Here is a 17,720-nt window from a genome sequence, read left to right as displayed (position 1 = left end):
ACTGAAAGTGCAGCTCGTATGATTAATGTAAAGATACACCAGAAAACTGTGCGTCCGTAATTTGTATTGCGAACAGTTGGAAGTAAAACTGCATAATTAAATTTTAAATTATTCAAGTTGCGTCTTGTGTAATACTTTGAGGTTATGAAATTTCCATTTTTAGATATAAAAAAAAAAAACAGACCAAAAACTCCACTTTAGCTCGTATGAGTTGCTGTACCTCCTAGTGTAGCTCATGATGAACGTAAGGATACACTAGAAAAATATGTGTTCGGTAATTTTGTAATAAGTATTGTGTCTCTTTTCTAAATTAAATAAACAAATCAAGCTTTTCAAACTGAAAGTAAGGAGCAACGTTAAAACTTAAAATAGACAGTCATTATTTCACATATAAAGTGGACTGCCCCCTTCTCAACCCTCGCTCTTTACGCTAAAGTTTTTTAGTGTTGTAAAAAAAAACTTATTATTCCAATTCAACGACCCTCATGTTTCAGTAGTCGTTCTTAAAGAGTTGGGACAAAAAGTCAAACTTTAGCGTAAAGAGTGAGGAGCTGAGGAGGAACATCCCCCCTTCATATAAGGTATAATTTATGTCTGTTTTGAGTTTTAACGTTGCTCCTTACTTACTCGGGAAGCGGAAGCTCTTTTACACAGGAAGCGTCGGATGATTTGCCTCCAGCCATGCATTGTACTCCCGGCCGAAGGCAGAGAATCAGGAGATCGGTACCTGCGCTACGAGGATCATTGGTCAGCATACGAAAAAGTTTTTTAAGTTCCTTAATTTCACTTAAAGAAAAATTTCGTTTTTTAGCTTAATTTCTGATCGTTTTTAAATCATGCCCAGGCCTAACCAAGACATGGTGTGGGGTACCGGTCCCATAAACCCCTGATTTTCTTTTCAACAATTAAAATGTTGGATTGTAACTTAATTTTGGACAAAATCTGAATATCTAGTCAAAATTTTCGATGAACAGTAGTTTTGCTGAATAAATCCTTAATAATATTTTTACTACAGTGCAGGGTGGATGGAAAGGGGTATTATTATTCATATGGATGGAAATTCTGCGTGACTTTTATTCTTCTATGCGGCTGAAGCCATCACGACCTCTGCAATAGGGTTATCTAATACATTGTATGCATATGTTTAAACACATTTAAACATTATATGTAAATAGGAAAAGAGAAATATTACTAATTAAAATCGCTGAAAATAAAACTCGTGGTAGCAATTGCCACCACCCCCTCCCCCCATAAATTTCCTGGCGAGGTTCATGGTTCCCCGTCGTACCTTATCCGCCTCTGTGCTGATTGGCAGGTAAGACGGATTATATATCTTGGGAATCCTGAGGGAATAGATATCAATTTCTAACTTCCTTATTCCCCAAAACGCATTTTATTTTTATCTCAAGGCTCAATGAGAGTTAGGATATTTAGGCATTAAGATCCACACTTTGTGACACGTGTCCTCCCGTCTACAAAAGGACCCATTGCCCCTTCTTCATAGTAGTTGATGCGCACTTACACATCAATTGATTTCATAATATTATGAAATATGAAGTAAATCCGTTTAATTAAATGAAGCTTTAAATTAAATGCCAAAAACATTTTTTTGCAATAAGAAGGAGGCATTACCCTTAAGAAGGAGGCAATCTTGGGCTATTAAACATTTCGAGCATTGAAATGTGCTCTTTTAGGGTTCTGCCCCCTCCCCTGCACCCACAGAGACCCGCCGCCCCTCCTTCATAATAGCAGAATCGCAATAATCCATCAATATAATTTCATGAAGAATCAAGTGAACTACTTGAGTTAAATCAAGCATTAAGATCAATGTCCATATTGACCATTTATCTTGTATAAATAAAAAAAACAAGTTTTTTTAACTGAAAGTAAGGAGCAACATTAAAACTTAAAACGAACAGAAATTATTTCGTATATCAAAGGGGCTGTCCCCTCCTCAACGCTTTGCTCTTTACGCTAAAGTTTTTTATTGTTAAAAAAAATAGAGATGTGAGAAACAGTCCAATTTTAGCGTAAAGAGCAAGGCGTTGAGGAGGGGACAGCCCCTTTCAAATACGGAATAATTTCTGTTCGTTTTAAGTTTTAATGTCGCTCCTTACTTTCAGTTAAAAAAACTTGTTTTTTTTCTATTTAATATTTGAACGTTTTTGCATAAATGTAGGTTTTGATCTTGGCTCACAATACTTGAATAATTAAAACAAAATTTTCATATTAATTTACTTTTATTTGGTTAAATGGCTTTCTCGAAACTTGTTTCATTTTATTTACGAACGTTTTTATTAGTAATAAATATACGTAACTTACGAAATAATTTACGTAACGAACTTCTATATTCATATATTTTTAATACGTATGTTAGGGGGTTCGTTCCCTAGTCAATACCTTGCTCTTTAAGAAAAAGTTCGAATTTTGTTCCAGTTCTATAAAACTGAACGCTTAATCACACAGTCAGGAAATTAGAATAAACAGTTGATAGGAAAGTGATATAAAATCTCTGGCTTAGAGACTAAAGTAGTGACAAGGGAGGGAACAGTAACATTTATGCTATATTTTTTGTTCGTTGAAAGTTTCGATGTTGCTGCTGTTGCAGTTGTTTTTTTATATTTAATTTCTGATCTTTTTTTAAATAATCCTGGGAAGTCCGGCGTCCGCTTCATAGCAATTTCCCTTCCCCCATGAAAACTTCCTTCATGGAAAGATCCTCCCACATACAAACCCCGACCCCCCCCCCCACTACCAGGAAAAATCTACCCTGAAAACGTCTGTACTGTATACTTCCCAATAACCAATACTATATGTTAATATTTGGTAAAGTTCATAACTTTCAGCCCTTCTCCCGGGACCTTCAGGGGATTAAGTCATCCTAAAAGACATACTTATAATATTTTCGAGCATTCTGAACAAAATGGCTCTCTCAAAATTTTGATCGGGTGACTTTGGGAAAAAAATGAGTGTGGGAGGGGACCTAGTTCCCCTCCATTTTTTTTGGTCACTTTAAAAGGGCACTAAAACTGCTAATTTCCAGTCCAATGATCTCTCCCACGACATTTTAGGACCACTGACTCGATACGATCACCCCTGGGAAAAAAAAACAAATAAACACGCACCCGTGATCTTTCTTCTGGCAAAAAATGCAAAATTCCACATTTTTGTAGATAGGAGCTTGAAACCTCTACTGTAGGGTTCTGTAATACGCGAAATATGATGATTTGATCTTCATTCACCCTCTATAGTTTTTAAGGGGTATGTCCCCCTTTTTTCGAAAAAAATTTACGTTTTTTCAGGCATGATTAAATCGATGAGTAGGATTAAACTTGATGAAAATTACATGTTTGACATTCAACGTTAACGTCTAAACATGCCGACGCTCATATTGGTATAGAAAATCTGTTCTTTAGAACTTTGGTTACCATTGAGCCAGGTCCGAATAACCGATACTATATCGGTTATATTTCGGGTAACATTGGGTAAAGTTCATAACTTTCAGCCCTCCCCTGGGGGCTTCAAGGGATTAAGTCATCCTAAAAGACATAGCTATAAAATTTTCAACCATGCTGAACGAAATGGCTATCTCAAAATTTTGATCGGGTGACTCTGGGAAAAAATGAGCGTGGGAGGGGGCCTAGTTGCCTTCCATTTTTTTTGGTCACTTAAAAAGGGCACTAGAACTTTTAATTTCCGTTCCAATGAGCCCTCCCACGATATTCTAGGGCCAATGGGTCGATATGATCACCCCTGGGGAAAAGAAAAGAAAGAAAAAAAAAATAAACATGCATCCGTGATCTTTCTTCTGGCAAAAAATGGAAAACTCCACATTTTTGTAGATAGGAGCTTGAAACCTCTACAGTAGGGTTCTCTGATATGCTGAATATGATGGTGTGATTTTCATTAAGGTTTTATAACTTTTAGGGGGTCTGTCCTCCTTTTTCGAAAATCAGCCAAATTTTCTCAGGCGCGTAACTTTTGATAGGTGAGATTAAACTTGATGAAACTTATATGTTTGAAATCAGAATAAAATCTGATTCTTTCGATGTATCTATTGGTATCAAAATTCCGTTTTTTAGAGTTTCGGTTACCATTGAGCCGGGTCGCTCCTTACTTACAGTTCGTTACCACGAACTGCTTGATAGAATACCTGACTTTTCAGGAATGAATTTACCACAGTGTGGCATTACTATTTTTCTTAGGAATGAAAGGATTCTTATCGCCAGATCCTTTCAAAAATGCCCTAAAATTGACAATTCCAATTCCATTTAACTTGACAATTAAATTTGTTGAGTTCTACGTTATCCTCTTTAAATTTGCACAAGTAAACAATAGCACCTGCTAAAACTATAACGTAACAACCACCTGTACGTAAAATATAAACAATAATATTTTGTAAACATTTGTAAACAAAACTTTGCAACTGGTCAAATGTAATTTTTTGATACTTTTGAATCGATTGCCTATCTCAGAACTGTCAATAGATAGCAACTTAGTGCTCTTTGGGGTAAAACTAGTTTGTGTAACAAAATAGCAGAAAAGGCTTACATCCCCGGGGGCGCAATCTTTTTGTCCAATTGAAAAGAACTTTTAATTTTTGTTTGAATGAGCCCTCTCCTGATCTTCTAGGACTATTGATACGATGTGATCATCCCCGGAAAAAAGATAAATAAGTAAATAAGCCTGTAACCTCAACAGTATGGTTCTCTGATATGATGAGTCTAATGGTGTGATTTTCACTGAGATTGCTTGACTTTTCGGGGGCGTTTCCCTCCTTTTTGAAAACCAAACAAATTTTCTCTTAGCTTTTACGTTTGTTGGGGGGAATTCTCCTTGAAAAAAAGTAATTTTTTGTATTTCCACTAAAAAATGAACAAGAGTGACAAGTTTCCCACTCCCTCGTTCCACATTTTGAAAAATATATTTCCCCCTCTCCTTAAATTTATGTGATTTGACGCCACTGTGAGATAGCGTATGAATGTTAACTAGGGACTTGTCCAAGAAAAATTGTACTTTCTAGGAAAATTTTGGCGAAACTTCTGGGGAACAATTTTTTTCAAAATGTTTGTTTAAAGTCGCAGAATTTTTCTTGCTGTTAGGGAATATATGTTTTATTGATACCAACGAGGGACGCTCCATGGGCGCTCCGAAAAGTGGATGACCATTTGCTAGATGTTTTCCAGAGAAATTGCCTACGGATTGTACTGGTTACCCGGCCTACTGACCGTATTTCAAACAGTAAGTTATACGAAAAATGTAGTTTAGTCCCGCTTTCTATGGCTATAATGAGAGAAAGACTGAGATGGCTAGTGCACGCTCTGTTGATGAAGGATGACAGATTGCCGAAGATTGTCCTTTTTGGCCAGCTGCCTAGGACTAAAGGTAAAGCATGTTGTCTGTGGTTGGGGTGGGAGGATGTCATATAGAAAGATTTAAAGGAAATGGGAACTTCCTGGGACGGTGTAAAGAGGGAGATTTTGTAAAATTGGGATGGAGGGGGAGCGTGCGTAGCTGTGTTGGTCTCGGGCGGCTTGGTGCTTCGGAGAGTTGTTAGTAGTAGTAGTAGATACCAACGATTAGAGCAGAAAATAAAGATTAAAAAAATGTCTACTTTCGTTGATTTTCCAAGCAGCATAACAAAAGATTTGAGGTTCCTGTAAGTTTTATAGGCTATAATGGACATGTTTTACATGGATACAGACAGGTTTACCCCAATATTGGAAATAAAAGCTATCCATTACCCTACAAACTACCTTCGAAGACACCGCTGCAGATATGTTTCTCCAACCCCGTTTTAATAGACTTTAAGACCAATAATAATATTTAGAATCAGAAGGAATCAGACAAGGATTCTGATGAATTACTACGTTTTTTTTTTCTTCTAGATTATATTAAAGCTCTTGTAGTAACATTATTTTTCCCTTTCAGTTCCACACAGGCGCAAGCTCTTCACTCCCCAGTTAAATCGTATAAGTTTGAAAATGCCGCCTGTACCCCCACTATCTCAACCCTCAGACGTTCCTTACGATAGGTTTTGCAATACTACCACAGTTGGTGATTGCAAAAGTGAATTTTGTGAGTGTATATACGTTGAACATGTTCCGCTTGGATCGTTGGTTGAATTGATCATCATTGATGAAGGTGAGTGCTTGTACATCATTTCCATTTTAAAGCGCTAACCATGCTTTGTATATTTTTCTTAGTTTTTATCATGGATCCAGCAGTAGCTACAACCTAATAAATAGCAAACCATGACCCATAGTAACTAAAATTCAATAAAACACTTTCAAATAAATTTTCTTATGTTAAAGAATTGACACGTGACACTGATTCAGGAATCATAACTATTATCCACATTAAGCTTAAAATGGAATAGTAATTGGAGAAACAAATTTCTGCTAAATATGGAAAAGAGCTTGAAAATCATCTTGACTGATGGTGCATGAAACTAGATAGAACACCATTAAAATCACCATAGTTTAAGACTCTTTGAGACATTCATCCTAAAAACTGAAGGAATCATATTTTACCTTCGGCTATTGATGTGTTCCATTGTCACTGTTTTTGCTTTTCTGGAGCTAGCAAGGTGTAGGAACGTCTTAGAGAAATATTTCAGGGCTTATCTGAAAGTTAATGATTACATCTATGTAGCTTTTATAAGTTTTGCTTGATAGCATTTGTTGGGAACTATCTTTTTTTTGCTTCAGGAGGGCACTAGAACCTTATTTTTTCTTTTCAAGGTATATATATATATATATATATATATATATATATATATATATATATATATATATATATATATATATATATATATATATATATATATATATAGGTTTTGGTTTTTAGAGGTTTGGCTTCTATGAAGCGTCTGCTATTGTAAGGTTCAATGAACTTTTTACATTTAAATAACTTTTTAGTTTAAATAAATTGATCATACGATAAAAAAAGGAAAACTGTTATGTCACACTGTACTGGTTTAGTAACCAAACAAAACAATGCTGAAATTCTGATTAAAAAGTAGGTACTGAGCATTTAATTATTCATCAACACGAACTGTAAAATAAATGGCCATACAAGGACCTGTTTTACTGCGTATTTAGTTACTTTTGAAGCACTAAGATTGTTGGAAGAAAATTGTGCTCGTTAATAAGCACTGAAATACGTTCAAACAAAGAAAGATGGTGCAAAAGCCACCTTAATTTTCACATTAAAAAAAAATTGCAAACAAAATTCTGTTTTAAGAAGCATAACCCGTAATGTACAAATTGGGTAAATTTTCCCGCTAGGTCGAATTCTAAAATAAACTTGAAGACGTCCTTTGGAGCTGACTCCTTGGTAATTAGTCAACAGATAGGCTGAAGCTCCCTCCACAATTCTTATCAGTTAATATTCCTTGACTGATTATAGGTCAATGCTATTTCATCTTTAACTTGTTACTCTAAAATAAACTATGTTGTTTTCTCTCGTATGCATTGTTCTGACACAAAACCGGATTTTTGAATTCGGTTCTTAGAGCTAATGAAGTTGCTGATTAGATTATGCATTGGCAATGTCTAGAATTACAAAATAAAGGATGAACTCGGATTTCTATTTTGGATCTTGTATTGGGTCATTTCGACCATCATACGAAAATTGTTTCTTGTTTTTCTTTAAAAGTCTTTCCAAAATAAGTCAATATTTCTTTATTTTTTTAGCATTTTTCTATTTTTAGTGGCCTGCACAATGAGGAGATCAAACAAACAATCCCAGTGTCACACCCACGGGGAAGGGGTGAATTGACCTGGTGCTGACCTAAGTGTGTGGCTAAAAATAGAAATCGGAAAAATAGGATGGGTTTAAGGGAGCCGAAATAAACCTGTAGCTTATGTAATAAAAGTCGTATGGAGGGACGGATGGGGAACTCCAGTACGGGAGAATAGCTTCAGGTGCGAGCAGTTTTTAATTTGGTTTAGCTTTGTGACAACAAATCACTAAGAACAAATTGCGACGTTATAACCTGTCTGATTCCTAGGTAAATTCTAACGTTATTGCGTTTGGCAATATTAAAAATATTGGCCCCCAGCATTTTTTTGGGGCCCTCTTATCCTGTTTTTCTTACTCTTTTTTTTAGACTAAATTTGTCAATGTGGTCAATTGTTTGCACCTTTGTCTCATTGCCCCCCCCCCCCAAGATATTGCTCTAGATCCGCCCCTGAATAGGAGGACTTCATTCAATCTCTTGTTTCCATAGGTAATACATTTGACGCTACTCATCCCTTCCATTTGCACGGTTCAGCGTTCAGAGTTCTAGCTATGGAGCGTCTTGGCAACGTCACAACCTTGGATGACGTCCTTGCTCTTGATGCTGCTGGAAAAATTGAAAGGAAATTTAGCGCAGCTCCTGTGAAAGATACTGTTTCCGTCCCTGATGGCGGCTATGCCGTTGTTAGGTTTATTGCTGACAACCCTGGTAAGTGTGAATTTTTTAGCTATAGTTGCACCATACTTGCTCATCGGCGACGGAAGTGTTGTTCTTCTTAAGAACCCATTCATGAATTCAATATCCGTTGACCGATTTATATATATATATATATATATATATATATATATATATATATATATATATATATATATATATATATACAAATAAGTCCGAAGACTGAAAGCGATATCTTTAGGATTTCGTAGCATCATAGAGGGTAAACTCGCTATTAAACGGTAACTTAAACGAACCAATTGAAGGACTTAATAATCACTCAATTCTAATTGTTGAATTTATTTTGTAATTTTAACTTTGATCCCTTAGGTATATACATAACCCATCTTTGATAATGATCCTAAGAAAATCTGCAACTTCTCTCTGGCAAGACAAAACTTCTATTAAAAATTTTGCACCTCCTCCTTCTCTGGAACAAAAAATACTGATGTCCTTATTTAGCTAGAGAAAACTGTTGCAATTATTTTCAGAGGTAGCTCAAACTACTTTGTACCATAAGTGCAAACTTTAGCAAGTAAGAGGAATGGGGGTTGGACTTGCCCTTAAATTGCTCCTCTGGTGGGGAATGGGGCGAGGTGAGGCCCCATAAAGTAGTTGATAAATATTGACACGTTAACAAAGAAATACTTGTTTTTAGTAAACTGAGATCTGTCGTGAAATTCCAAATGGTGTTTCTTAGATATCTCCAAAAAAATGAAAGCCTTACCTCCATATTTTCCTGCTGTGGTTTCAGTTTCTACAGAGAGTGTAAAGCCAGTATAAACCTTGTCTGTGATTAAGCAGGTCAAAAATCTTACCTTGCTGGTGAAGGGACATAAGTAGGACTAAAATGGATTTGGCGACTAAAGAAAATGCTAGCGATTACAAATATTACTAGCGGGAAAAAACGAGAAAAAAGATTGCCTATAAGCTGATTTGAGAAGTTCGAGCTATTGAGCTAAGAAATTTGAGCTATTGTTGAAAATGAATTTTGAAAAATATTTCAAAAGTGTTTCTAAGAAATTTAAAGATCTATATCAAAACCTAAATGACCAGGAATTAAATTAATAAATAAATGAAACCTAAAACAAACAGAAATTGAAAAGAAGACTCATCAATATCATGGATCGTTACGGGGGGAAGGGAGCAGAAAACAGTATGGAAGGGGGCCTTGCTGCCCTTCAATCATTTTGACCTTTGAAAATGACCATAGCATTTTTCAGGTCTAATCGGAAAAGCCCTCTCCCAAGTTTCTACGATCGCCCCTTCCATAAGAAGTGGAAGGAGGAAAATTTTTTAGAATGAAGGAATATGGCTCTTTACTAAGGTAGCACTATGGTTTTGATTCTAAAATAAGAATATGGTGTTGTGAATGTAATACGAACAATCCACTAACTGTAAATAAATCCATATCAACTAATGCGTATTGCTCTAGGGTGAAATTGGGATTATCTGGTAGCGTTGGGTAACTTCATTAAAAATGCAGAACATTTCAAAGAAAAGCATATAATTGTTTTAATTAATTAGCAGTTTTATAGGATTCAAGCTGAGTTTGCTCTGTAAGTGATGATTAAGTTTTTTTGCAAGAATTATTTTAAGCCAAAATCCATTCCGCACAAAGTAGGCTTTGGTCAGGTAAGAAAATCTTAGCAGGTCAAACCGGTAAATTGCCTTATAATTGGTAGGTTTACTGCTACCAAGATCCTGCTTTGTTTATCCCCACTATATCCTAAAGCACACGAAAGACAAGTATGCAATGGTTTAGGATAGGTTAAACGAGGAATAAATCACCAAAGACTAGACGGTAATGGTGATTTTCATCTTGGATAGTAACGAAAGTTCCACTCCTATAAGCGTCCCTTAGGCTTTGTTAACAGCCTGTCGGTAAAATAAAACCCAAATTTTATAAATGTTATTTTTTATCAATATTTTGGTGTTTGGGAAGAAGGTTGGGGCTGAAAATCCCCTTTTGTTGATGGTAATGGAAAGAAAAGACCTTTTTTCTTGCATTGAATTTCAGATGGCGATGCAACTGGAAGGAAGTACTTTATTTAATGCCCTGGTCACATCATTGTCACACTTTTTGATAAAATCAAAATTACGCATGCCTACCGCATCAATTCTAGACTTGAGGAGTTGAGGGATAATTGAAGAAAAGAAACCCATCGTTTCTGGGTTAGAAGACACATAATTTCTTTAGCTTTAAATTTACCATATAAGTGAAATTCAGACTTTCAGTCCGAATTACCTCAATTCCTTTTATTTGTGGAGAAGAAAAGAAGCAGGCATCACACTTGCATTTCAAAGAAAATTAGGATGGCAATTAATTGTTTGAAAAGCCTCTATTATCACGAATTTGTTCCCAATTATTCTCTATTAATAGTAAAGATAAGACTTAATAGGTTCTTCCAGATTTCTGTTATAGATATAGAAACTGCTGTTCCAAGCTTCCATATTTTCTTTTTTCAAAAATTATGCCTCAAGTCTCAACTCTCATTGGTCTATCATTAATGCTTGACAGTTGAACAATGTTTAGCTCAAGAAAATATGAACGGCATGCATAATTTGTGCGATAGGCATGCGTAATTTTTATTTTTATCGAAGTTTGACAATGATGTGACCAGGGCACTAAATTGAGTACTCCCTCCCAACTGCATCACCGTCTGAGATTCTGTGCGTGAAGTACTACTAATGCCCTCTTTTAAACAAGAGCTTATTCAAAGTCTTTTTAACGTGTCCTTGTTTATTTACTTTATTTTTTTTTTACTAATAGTGGAAAAAGAAGATACAAACTTAAGAAATGTTTCTAGAGGCATTAATTAAGCTACTTTAATTGTTTTACAAACTATTAACAGTGTTAATTTATAAGCTATTCTCTTGAATTTGGTAATTTTCAGGCTACTGGCTATTCCATTGCCATCTGTCTTTTCACGTTGAAGTTGGCATGGGTCTAATTTTTAAAGTAGGTGAGCAAGATGACTTCCCCCCAGTTCCCAAAAATTTTCCTACTTGTGGACCTTGGCTATTGAACAGAGAAGATGCGGATTTACCCCCGTGGTCAACCCCTGCTATTGTCTTCGAAGAAGAGACGACTACATCACTTTCATCAAACAATGACGAAAGCAATGTAGTTGATTTGAATATCAATGTGCTAGATCTCGTCCAGGAATTGTCAAACAAGTTTAAAAGTGATGCAGCTGCGACAGCACCCACAATTTTAGTATTTTCTGTTGTATTATTTTTGTTGTTTTAATTTCCATGCGTATTTAATATACACACACAGTGTGCAAGTCTTTTTTGTGCCTAATTGCCTACATAGCTTATGCAAATGAATAATTAATTGCATAAATAAAGTGATAACATTCTTTATATTTGTCAAAAATATATTTGTAATAAATTAAATAAGTAATTTTTAGATTCATTGTGAACGTTACATTATCCTAGCTTTGGATTTAGGAATCCGCAATCTGTAGAACCAGATATATTTAGGAGAACAATGGCTATAGGAAAGTCTCGCTTTCTTTTTTAATAAAGCAGCTTTTTAACTCAGAAAGCTTACTCACAGTATACAGTGCAACTTTAGGTGCATTGTCGGTCATCAAACGACTAAAACCATCCCTTTTTAGGGGTACCAATTCACAAAAATGTAAGGGGTTAGGATTATTTTTTACGAGGTGACAAAAAAGCATTAATTCAAAACATAAAAGAGGGGGGTAATAGCCCCTTCACCTGCCTCCGCCTTTCTCCGATTCGTCCTCCTTCCTTTTTCCCATGAACAAATCTAAAGGTTACCACAGAGCTAAGACCTTAAAATAAATGGTTATGTTCTTACTAGTGAGGGGAAACATCAACCTAAATATATGCATAAAAGCTTGCCTAGCAACATCAAGCTGTCTTTTTTTCTTTGTATTTATACCTTCAAATTTAGGCCTGGGCGCGAAATACTGTAAAAAAGATTGTGCTTTCATTTTTCAAACAAAATGATTGGATTGTGCTTTCTTTTTCCAAGATTGCGATTCCGATGTGCTTTCTTTTTTCAAAGAAGCAAATCGTTAAACTTTTACTGACCAAGAATGGATATTAAGAATTAGGCATAATATTACTATCTGCAAGGTTATAAAAATATATTTCTCTAATTTTCACTAGTGAAGCACAAATGTTTACGGAGCTAGCCGTATACCACTGTTCTACTTTTATACCGAAATTTCATAACGAAATAAAATATGCTTGATAAGGGCAATTTAACTAACTCCATACTATTACGCTGACTTAATTTAATTTAATGTCATTTAATAACAAAAAACTGAACATGAAGAATTGTCAATCGCCCTCGAAATGCCAAAGTGTCATATGGAGGAAAGATAACCAAACAACGACAAAAAATAGGAAAAAAATAATAATAATCAACATTAACCTATAAGAAAGGGAATAAGAGTGAGTGTGGTAATTACAGAGGCATTAGTCTGGTCTCTGTAGGTAGCAGATTACTTAGTATGATGATAATTTTTATACTTAAAGATACTGTAGACAAAGTTTTAAGAGAAGAACAGTGTGGTTTTAGGAAGGGTAGAGGATGTGTCGTCCAAATTTTCATTCTTAGATTAATAATTGAGAAGTGCCTGAGTCATCAAACCCTTTTAGTCCTCAGTTTTATAGATTATGAGCAAGCGTTCAATTTAGCTGATAGAAGAGCTTTAGCGAAGGCCCTATCCTTGCACTGTAAACCAGACAAATAGATTGAAGTGATTAGCGCTATGTACGAGAATAATACTGCTGCGGTTAAGGTAGAAGGTGAGGTTAGTAGCTGGTTTCGTATTAAATCTGGAGTTAAGCAGGATTGTGTTCTATCCTCATTTATATTGATCATTTTGATGGAGTTCATCCCAAGGGGCACAGGAAAGGCAATGGGAGAACACGGAATCAAATGAGGAAGTAATTCTCCTGCTCTTAGATTATCTGGATAATTTAAGCATCCTAGATGAAAGTGTGAACAAAATGAATTAACTTTTAGAGGTTTTGCGAGTTCAGGGTCATAGAATAAGTTTAAAAATTATTGTTGAGAAGACTAATTAGCTAAGGCTAGGAACAAGTTAATATGAAAAGGTGACATTTGGTACCTGAAAAGATCGATCAAGTGGACAGCCTCACTTACCTTGGTACTATTATTAGTAAAGACGGTGGGAGCACGGAAGACGTTAAAAGTAGAATAGCCAAGGCTCAGGGTGTTTTTTTTTACAGTTGAAAAAAGTTTAGAAGAACAGGAAGATAAGTCCACGAACCAAGATTACAATATTGGAAGCTACAGTGATGATAGTGGTCAAATATGATTCTGAAGAATGGGCGCTCTGAAAAACGGAGGGAGATTTGCTAAATGTTTTCCAGAGAAATTGCCTACTGATTGTTTTGGTTACCCAGCTGACTGACCGTATTTAAACAGTAGGCTATACGAAAAGTATGGTTCAATCCAGCTTTATTGGGAAATGATGAGAGAAAGGTCGATATACCTAGGACACGTTCTGCGGATGAAGGAGGCCAAATTTCCAAAGATGGCCCTTTCCGGTCAACCGTCTAGGGCTAAACAGAAAGCAGGTCATCCACGGCTGGGGTGGGAGGATGTCATAAAGAAAGATTTAAGGGAAATGGGAAATTGTGAGGGTATAAAGAGGAAGGCTTTGAATAGATTAGGATAGAGGAGGAGCGTGTGTAGCTATGTTGGCCTCAGGCGGCTTGGTGCTGTGGTGAATTATTATTAGTAGTATTAACCTCCGAAGAGGTAAAAAAACACAACTACAACATCATATACCCTGCTACCACTAACTTAAAACTCAACTCCTTCCTTAAAACACATCAATCAAAATAAAACATTAAATTTAATGACTTAATACCATTTTACTTTATCAACTATGTATCCTATTAAATTCATCATTAGAATTACATTTTGAAAACAAATCATTATTCAACAACCTTTTAAATTCCTTTTAATCACTACTTTTAATATTCTCAATTAACGAATTCCATAACTTAACCCCTCTAAAAACAAGAGAAAACTCTGACTTAGACATAACCAAATTATTAACATAAATTTTATTCATTGACCTTGTACCATGGGAGTGAACCTCATTATTTTGTGTCTACACATTTAGGAAGAAACCCGACTTACCTCTGACGCACTTATAAATTAAAACACAAGTATAAAAATAACGCAGAGTAGCCGCTAGAAGTATTCTCAACCTAACATAAGACTCACCATACGATTCGCAAGGGCCGAAATCAGCAATTATTCTAATAACAATATTTCACAAAGCTCGGACTGGACGAAGGACTGAGGAGAAAGTCCCCAGCCACATTAAACTAAAATACAAAATGTAGGGGTCGATTAAACTAAAATATAATATACTGATTGTTTCCTTCGAGAAACAATTCTTAGGTTTTTGAATTATACCAACATTTCTAGCTAATATGTGTGAAACTTTCTCCATATGACCTATAAATGAGAGTATTTCATCCACAATAATACCGATATCCATGATATCAATAATACCGATAATAATACCATGATATCAAAAATACCGACATCAATACCGATATTCGATATCCATGGTATTGAACAATTGATGTACTCCATTTTGCAAGGGCCCCAGCTTCAACCGAAGATATCCATGGATAACAATTGCCCGACCGTCCAAAAAGTACAAAATTGGACTTGATATAATTAATAGCAATCTTATTGCACCTTATCCAGATAGATATTCTCTGAATAGTGTTAGATAATGCAGTAACCAAGAATTCAATCGTTTTCGCAGACACAATTGGAGCTGTGTCATCAGCAAACATCAGGAGAGACTAGTACTTTTTTAAGTCGACCATGACTTATATGGACTGTTACTTCTATTGTTTTGTTAATTCGATTCTTCGTCTTTTTTTGTATTAACTCTTCAAAAGTTATGCTAAGGTCAAACATCAATCAATCATTTGTGGGGACGAACTGTAAGTAAGAAACGACGCGGCTCAATAGTAACCAAAACTCTAAAAACGGAATTTTGATATCAATAGATATATAAAAAAGATCGGCTTATACTGATTCCGCAAACATCAGTATAATCTAGAAGTAAAAAAAACGTGGTAATTCATCAGAATCCTTGTCTGATTCCTTCTGATTCTAAATATTATTATTGGTCTTAAAGTCTATTAAAACGGGGTTGGAGAAACACATCTGCAGCGGTGTCTTCGAAGGTAGTTTGTAGGGTAATGGATAGCTTTTATTTTCCAATATTGGGGTAAACCTGTCTGTATCCATGAACATGTTCATTATAGCCTATAAAACTTACAGGAACCTCAAATCTTTTGTTAGGCTGCTTGGAAAATCAACGAAAGTAGACATTTTTTTAATCTTTATTTTCTGCTCTAATCGTTGGTATCTACTACTACTACTAACAACTCTCCGAAGCACCAAGCCGCCCGAGACCAACACAGCTACGCACGCTCCCCCTCCATCCCAATTTTACAAAATCTCCTTCATTACCTCTTCCTCGCAAGTTCCCATTTCCTTTAAATATTTCTATATGACGTTCTCCTATCCCCACCGCGGAAGTTCTGTCTTAACTTAAGTTCTAGACGGTGGGCTGAAGAGTACGATCCTTGGCAGTCCATTATCCTTCATCAACAGAACGTTCCCTAGCCATCTCAGTCTTTCTCTCATTATAGCCCTAGGAAGCGGGACTGAACCATACTTTTCGTATAGCCTACTGTTTGAAATACGATTAGTCAGCCAGGTACCCAGAACAATCCGTAGGCAATTTCTCTGGAAAACATCTAGCAAATCTTCATCCACTTTTTGGAGCGCCCATGGAGGCTTTTCGGCTTATGCTGATTCCGCAAACATCAGTGATCCTGGAAAGAAATGGGAAAGAGATCAAAAACCCAAAGATGAAAATTGAAAGATGGAAAGAGTATTTTAAAGATAAATTTAACCCCCCTGTAGCTGCTGATCCTGAAATACTACTTTGTTTCCCCATACCCGACCAAGAGCTCAGACCACTCCCCCATCGCTCAAGTGAGAAACAGAGTTTGCAATCAAGTCACTAGAGCAAGAAAAGCCCCTTGTTCAGACGGAGTTTCCTCCGAACTCATTAATATTGGAGCGAATAGAGTTAACAGATCTGTACCACACCATTGTGACTGCGGTGTAGGAAACTGACCATGTACCCTGACAGTGGTTCAAGGCTGCCATTGTTCCTATTCACAAAAAGGGATCAAAGAAAGAATACGGAAACTACCACCCAATCAGCCTCACGGGCCATCCTTCAACAGTAACAACTTTTATTACCATTAAAGAATATCCGGCTGGTTTCCGCCCTGTAAGATCCACAATCGATCAGATAATCGTCGTTCAACAGCTTATGGAACGATACATCGAATTCAACGAAGAACTCTACCAAATATTTGGTGATTTCCGTCAGATATTTGACCTAATATGGTGTGAAGAACTCTGGCATACCCTCCTTCACTATGGAATCCCTTATGAAATAGTCCAGATAGAAGAATAGAATAGAACTTTATTTTAAAAATGTCTATCCCAGCATTGTTGCCGAATTGAATTTACGTTAAAAAAACACTATATATATATATATATATATATATATTCAAGGCCGAGTAAATAGCCGCTGATGGGTTGTCAGAAGAGGTGTCATGGGCTGTCAGTTTCAAGGCCAATCAATAGCCGCTGATGGGTTGTCAGTAGAGTTTACAACTTTGTGAGTGGTACTTCAGGATTGCATGTTATCATCGCATCTCTTCAACCTCTTTCTAAATGCCCTTCTGTGAATGATACATTCCGACTATGGCACTACTATAGGAGGTTTTTCCAACTGAAAGTAAGGAGCGATATTAGAACTTAAAACGACCAGAAAGTAGTAACCGTCCAATTACTTGAAAACTTACATTCAAACTTACGCCTGAGGCATAGATATGTGTGTAAGTTTTCAAGTAATTGGGTTACCAGGGTCATTTGCAAAGAGGTACCATTTCTATAGAAGCTATAGTAATTAGAAATATCATATAGAACTTGCTTGAAGCTATATACTTTGCGTACGCGCCCGTACCAAACAGGTTTTTCTGGTAGTCCTATTCTACAGGTCATTACACCTTTGCCAAGAGGAGCGAGTATAACTTGATTGGTGATTAGGATTTGAATAAAAGGAATAGTTTTCTTTACAATTCATATTAGTAAGAGAATTGAATTCAAAGAGAATAGTTTATTTGC

At 36.0% G+C, this 17,720-nt stretch overlaps 1 protein-coding gene across 1 annotated transcript in view; it reads left to right on the top strand.

Annotated features, from left to right (window-relative positions):
* The window catches only part of LOC148949013 (multicopper oxidase 3-like), a 105,840-nt gene extending 93,990 nt beyond the window's left edge, over positions 1 to 11,850 (top strand). The window contains exons 9-11 of the mRNA XM_089094863.1: positions 5,932 to 6,144; positions 8,234 to 8,452; positions 11,356 to 11,850. Of these exons, the coding sequence (XP_088950989.1) occupies positions 5,932 to 6,144; positions 8,234 to 8,452; positions 11,356 to 11,711 (788 nt within the window). The 3' untranslated portion in view covers positions 11,712 to 11,850. The remainder of the gene's footprint in view (positions 1 to 5,931; positions 6,145 to 8,233; positions 8,453 to 11,355) is intronic.
* Positions 11,851 to 17,720: the final 5,870 nt, after the last annotated feature.

The sequence above is a fragment of the Artemia sp. Qi Xiang Cuo genome, chromosome 9 (genome assembly GCF_049724085.1).
Source record: "Artemia sp. Qi Xiang Cuo chromosome 9, ASM4972408v1, whole genome shotgun sequence".
NCBI classification, from domain to species: Eukaryota; Metazoa; Arthropoda; class Branchiopoda; order Anostraca; family Artemiidae; genus Artemia; species Artemia sp. Qi Xiang Cuo.
Note: the sequence above shows the minus strand (reverse complement) of the source record. Positions and strands in the feature narration are given on the sequence as shown.